At 39.7% G+C, this 5,249-nt stretch overlaps 1 protein-coding gene across 1 annotated transcript; it reads left to right on the forward strand.

Annotated features, from left to right (window-relative positions):
- The first annotated feature begins 226 nt into the window (after positions 1 to 226).
- Positions 227 to 3,688, forward strand: LOC115922153 (MIT domain-containing protein 1-like). The gene is given in 7 exon segments (XM_030980425.1): positions 227 to 365; positions 747 to 776; positions 779 to 859; positions 2,065 to 2,106; positions 2,109 to 2,287; positions 2,478 to 2,590; positions 3,508 to 3,688. Coding segments are annotated over 7 exon segments (765 nt in total).
- The last annotated feature ends 1,561 nt before the right edge of the window (positions 3,689 to 5,249 follow it).

A 5,249-nucleotide genomic window follows, 5' to 3' on the forward strand; every position in this document is an offset into this window, starting at 1 on the left:
GTATACAATCTTTTGTTCCCTTTTGTGTGCATGTCTCCAGAGGGCACGGTTTATCAGATCACATATCATGTATGCATTTATCATGTGTTTGTCATCTTTATCTGCGATTTTCAGAACACGATTGAAGTCCTAGTCATCGAGGTTGTGTATGAGATGCAGGCTTCAAGAATAAACTGTGTTTAAATACATTTGGACACTTTGTAAAAAAGTAAAAACTGTTGAGGAGATGGCTGGCACCAGTGGATTTGAAGCTTCGGCGGTTAGTGTGATTAAACGGGCAGTGGAGTTAGATGGCAAAGAACGCTTCACTGAAGCATTAGTGTGCTACCAGGAAGGACTGAATCTACTCATGGAGGTCTTAAAAGGTATTACAATATTCAGTATTCTAAATTTAAATGGACTCATTACAATTCAATGACTTTCCCTTGGCTTTGGTGTATGACATCACTAGGCCTATGAGTATGATAGTTGGTGTTTGTGAATTTGGGAAAAAAAAGGAACGGATGAAACAAAAGTTGAAGCAAGTACAAATTTCTGAAAATTTGGACTGTACTTTTGTTTTGCAATAGTTTGGTGTACTGATTACCGAGGCAATGTGACTAAAATGGTAAGTTTATTCTCTTTTTAGAAATACTGAGTTAAGTTAAATGGTTTATCCTCAAAACTAAATTATCCCAAGTTGTTGTCTCCAGTCTCCAACATGCAGATATTCAGCATTCTCTTTTCCTATTATTTATGGCTGGCAGTGACAACAGACGACGCAAAGAAGCGGGCCTACGCACCCGCCTGGGCGACTACATGGACAGAGCAGAGAAAATCAAGCAACACGTGGAAAAGAAAAAGAAGGTGAATTAGCACAGTGGTACTATCGTCATTTTCCATCTAGAGCTGTGATCTAGGTTTTCAATCCTTAACCAGATTTTGTGGGTTCCACCAGGAATATGCCTTTAATCCATTAGGGCAATTCCACAGTTACTCACGTTACATTTTTGATGTACTTTTGAGTTTCCTTGGGCTGTAATTACCTTATTGAAAAGGTTTAATAACTGTTATCCCCACGGTCAGATAGAGTAGACCGAGACCTACCTAAGCACCAAAGATGACATCCAGAAAAATGTGTAATGTATGATAAACAAGACGCTCAAAATCGGTTACTCACATTACGAAAATGTAACGTGAGTAACCGTGGAATTGCCCATTAACACTTGTACTACATTGTAATTACAATGTGTTTATTCACTAAAAACTCAACAAAACCACAGAGTTCTTGGGTATTTTCGGGCTCAAACAGTGAGTAATATGCAGGGCAGTTTCGGGTGCTACCGTGACTAAAGGGTTATATAGCTTAAACATTTCTTCACGGTCCAGTGGTTACGGCGTTGAACTCATGTACTGGGTTCAACCCTGCCGGGAATATGGTGTTTGTGCCCTTGGGCAAGACACTTAACTACAATTGCCTCTCACCACCCGGGAGTATGAATGGGTACCTGTGAGGGTAGAGGACCAAATGTGTGCTGATATCGGCTGCCGCGTGGTCTCGTGACCTGATGAACAGGGTAATAATTGTAAAGCGCTTTGAGATTGTTGATATGAAGGAAAGCGCTATATAAGCATTGCAATTTTTAAAAAAAATGTTCCCCACTTCAGCAGGGATGTTGTCAATTCCATCACAAGTCCCTGCAAGTCCAGCACAAGTCCTCCAGTCCCAATTCAACTCACAAGCTGTTCAAATGAGCTTCGACAAGGCATTCCTTTGTTATTGTTCATCCACCGTTACTTGTACAGGGACTTGAAGAGTCAACTACATGTACATCCCTGCTTCTCAGATGTTTTTTAGGTTTCCAAGCTAAAGCACCCACACACTTTTAGTAACTAATGTGTTAAAACAGAAACAAATAAAACAGTTTCTGAACGTTGAGAAATGTTGCATTGTTTTATTATATTTTGTGTTCTTTGCCTAGATTTGTTGTTCTTTTGTAGACAGAGATGGTGGCTAGTTTTAACAGAATTATATTTTTTTTAAAGTTGTCTAAATCAGAAGCACTGTTCATTCTTGCATTCCAGCTGGCAAATACCACGAACAAATCCACATAGCTGCAGACTCCACCACAACAGCTACAGTCGAACCTTCGGCCGTTTCCTAGACGAGTTTGTGACGGAGGTCCACGTTGAGGACCCATACATCCGGAACCCTCACCAGTGCTACAACTTCCTGAGGCTGTGCGAACTCCTTCTTGGGGGCAAGACGAAAGTCAAGAGGATAAGCTTACTGACGGGACAAGACCAGGTAAGCAAGATGCTGGGAAGTTGGAAATCTTGGATACACAGTTTATTCCCTGCATAAGACAATTGCTGTGTTGCTTTCTCTAGCAGGTGCCATCTCGAGCAGATATGACGGCTCAACGTATGCGGAAAGTTTGGGGTCATTGGTTAAATAAAAGTGATAAGTAGGAAGGTTTCTTTCTTGTCGATTGCAGGGATCGGCGCAACAGCAAGAGGCAAGATTTGAGGAGTTGAAAAGAAGCCTGGCCGAGTATGGTGTAACGTTAGATATTAATTACTCATCGACGCTACACGACAGAGAAATCAGGTATAGCACATGTTCCTTGTGACCTCTAAGAAATTCTTTTTTGGGGGGGGGTAAAGTCTCAAAAAAATTAACCACTTACTATACACCAAGAAAGTGTGACGTCATCTCCTCCCAGGTCGCTATTTTTTTTTCTCCCAAATGACATCCGCATACATGTTTGTTTAGCGCCCTCTACGATACTTTTATGATAGGCACGCAGGTATAGAATTATTTGTTTCCCAATCTTTTGGCGAGCAGTGCCACAGCTCAGCTGGTAGAGGGTAGGATTTTGCGCCGCGAGGTTGCGGGTTCGAATCTCACGGTTTAGCACCGGAATTTTTTTCCTTTCTAACCTGAGGCTTTGGAGGATTTTTTTTAAAAGGGAATAAAGTCCGAATTCATAACGTTCACATTCACTTTTTTTTTCTAATTTTATATTTTCTTCTATGTTTTATAAAAGTTAAGTTCAAACGCCATAGCATACACCCATATGTGGATGTGGTTTGGGAGAAAAAAAATTCGCCCCAGGTCAGCTCACTTCCTCGACAACGGTTCAAGCACATTTCATTAACGACACATTACACGTACGTTTAACACACACGATTACATTTTACATCCTGCTTTTATAGAACATTTTTCACAAATTAATACCTGTAATGGTTCACTGTCTTTCATCAGATTTGTCAGTTACAACACAGGCTTGCTTATTTTAACGGATTACAACAGCCATAGCGAAACGACGGCGTTCACTGGGCCGTTGCAGTGCACGTCAACCAGTAATCACGGTTGCACGAATTGACCTCTGAAAGACGTCACAACTCGTTAGTGAATAGGGACTTATGATCCAAGTAAAATTATGACAAGTAAAAGTTACCACTGCTCTAACTTGATTCTGTGTCTCTTTTCACCTTTTTTTTTGGTCTTGGAAATTTATTCAGATTAAACAACGGTTGGATAATCAAGATAGGTCGAGGTCTAGACTACTTCAAGAACACGGGCAAGTTCAGCATCGGTTTCTGTGACATGGACCTGCGCAAATGCCACGAGACAACGGTCGACATCTTCCATTCCAAACACACACGAAGAAATGATACTGGCCGGAAACAAAAATGCAGATAATGATTTATCCCTTTTTTTTTCTCCAACTGATGCAATATTAAGAAACAAAGAAACACAAAAACTTGCCCAATATCTGCTCCCTGCTTTCCCTCACTTCAAACTTAAAGTTATAAGCTCCCAGATTTGCAATCTAGTCAAGTGAACCCTCTGGCCCAATTTCATAGAGCTGCTTAAGCAAAAATTTGCTTAAGCACGAAAAAAACAGTGCTTAGTAAAAATTAGGTTACCGGCCAAAACTCCATGCGATGTACATTGCTTGTGACTGGTATTTAGCGGCCTGTACCTGATTTTATTAAGCAAGACGTTTTTGTGCTTAAGCAAATTTTGTGCTTAAGCAGCTCTATGAAATTGGCCCCTGCTATTTAAGCAGTCTCTGACAGTCCAAATTCACTTTCACTTCCCCTGCTATACTTTTAGCAAAAGCTAGTCACCAGCAGTCAGATCATATGTCAGCAAGCACTGTGACTAGTCAAAATCTAGTTAGTGAATTAGGGGTGTTTTTGTTTTAATTTCAGATTTGTAAACTTTGATATGTCTACTGCACATTTTTTAAAGAACTAGTATATAAATTGTGGACTTGAAAGTGTCTTTAAGGAACTTTGAAGGCCTTTTTCTCAGATTTGTACTCTTTTGACATGTTGATAAATGCGAACAATTAACAGAATGTTCGATTGAATTTGAAGTACAACAAACAGTACTGTAAGGGGGAGAATTTTATTTGCTTTCCTAAGGCCAAAAAAAAAGTCTCCGGTTTCTGGTATGGAGCTTGCCCAAAAAGTGGTTGCGGCGACGCAGCTTTTTTTTTTTTTACTTGTTTTTTTTGCTTCAAATGTCGGCTGATGACTGCAAATGGTGCCCGACTAAACTTAGTGCAAATATTATGGGAGACCAGAGAGGCCACATAAAGCTTATTCTCGATCATAACCCCATCTAAAAACACGTTAAAATAGTGTAGCAGCAGGATTCCAGTCAAACCAGTGAGTTTGGGCGGTTTTGAGACATCATCTTTCATGAAAAAAAAAACTTTTTCATTTTGCCGACGCGCATGGCTACGGCGACGCGCGCGCATACCAGAAACCGGAGACTTTTTTTTTGGCCAATACCCGCATACCCTCATTTTGACCTCTGTCCAGTTCTGTCTCATTTTTGCCAGAATCTGTCACATTTTTGTAGCCTTTGGACTTTCATATCGTAATCCTTGTAGTCCATGGACTTTCAAAAGATTGAAGTTTTTGTATGTCAATGTACAGAAGTTTTTTTATCTGAAATATATTATGATGCTTCTGAAGCTGGTATAATTAATCTATGTGATTTCTGAATAGTTTATTTTAAGCAACTTTTGAGTACTTCTGCTGGTACGTGGTGTTTACTGCAGAGTGGTTCAGTACAGTGTGGTTTATCACTTTTGATAAATCATTCTAATAAGACGTGTATTTTTACCATCATTAAAACACATTAAACTGTTGTAAAGGCTATCATACAAAGTAATAAAAGTATAACAAATTTCAAATTTACAAATATCTTGCCGCATCCTTTTGACATTCCAATAAAACAGAGTCCA

This window comes from Strongylocentrotus purpuratus, unplaced genomic scaffold, assembly GCF_000002235.5.
Source record: "Strongylocentrotus purpuratus isolate Spur 01 unplaced genomic scaffold, Spur_5.0 spur5_contig_196, whole genome shotgun sequence".
Classification (NCBI taxonomy): domain Eukaryota; kingdom Metazoa; phylum Echinodermata; class Echinoidea; order Camarodonta; family Strongylocentrotidae; genus Strongylocentrotus; species Strongylocentrotus purpuratus.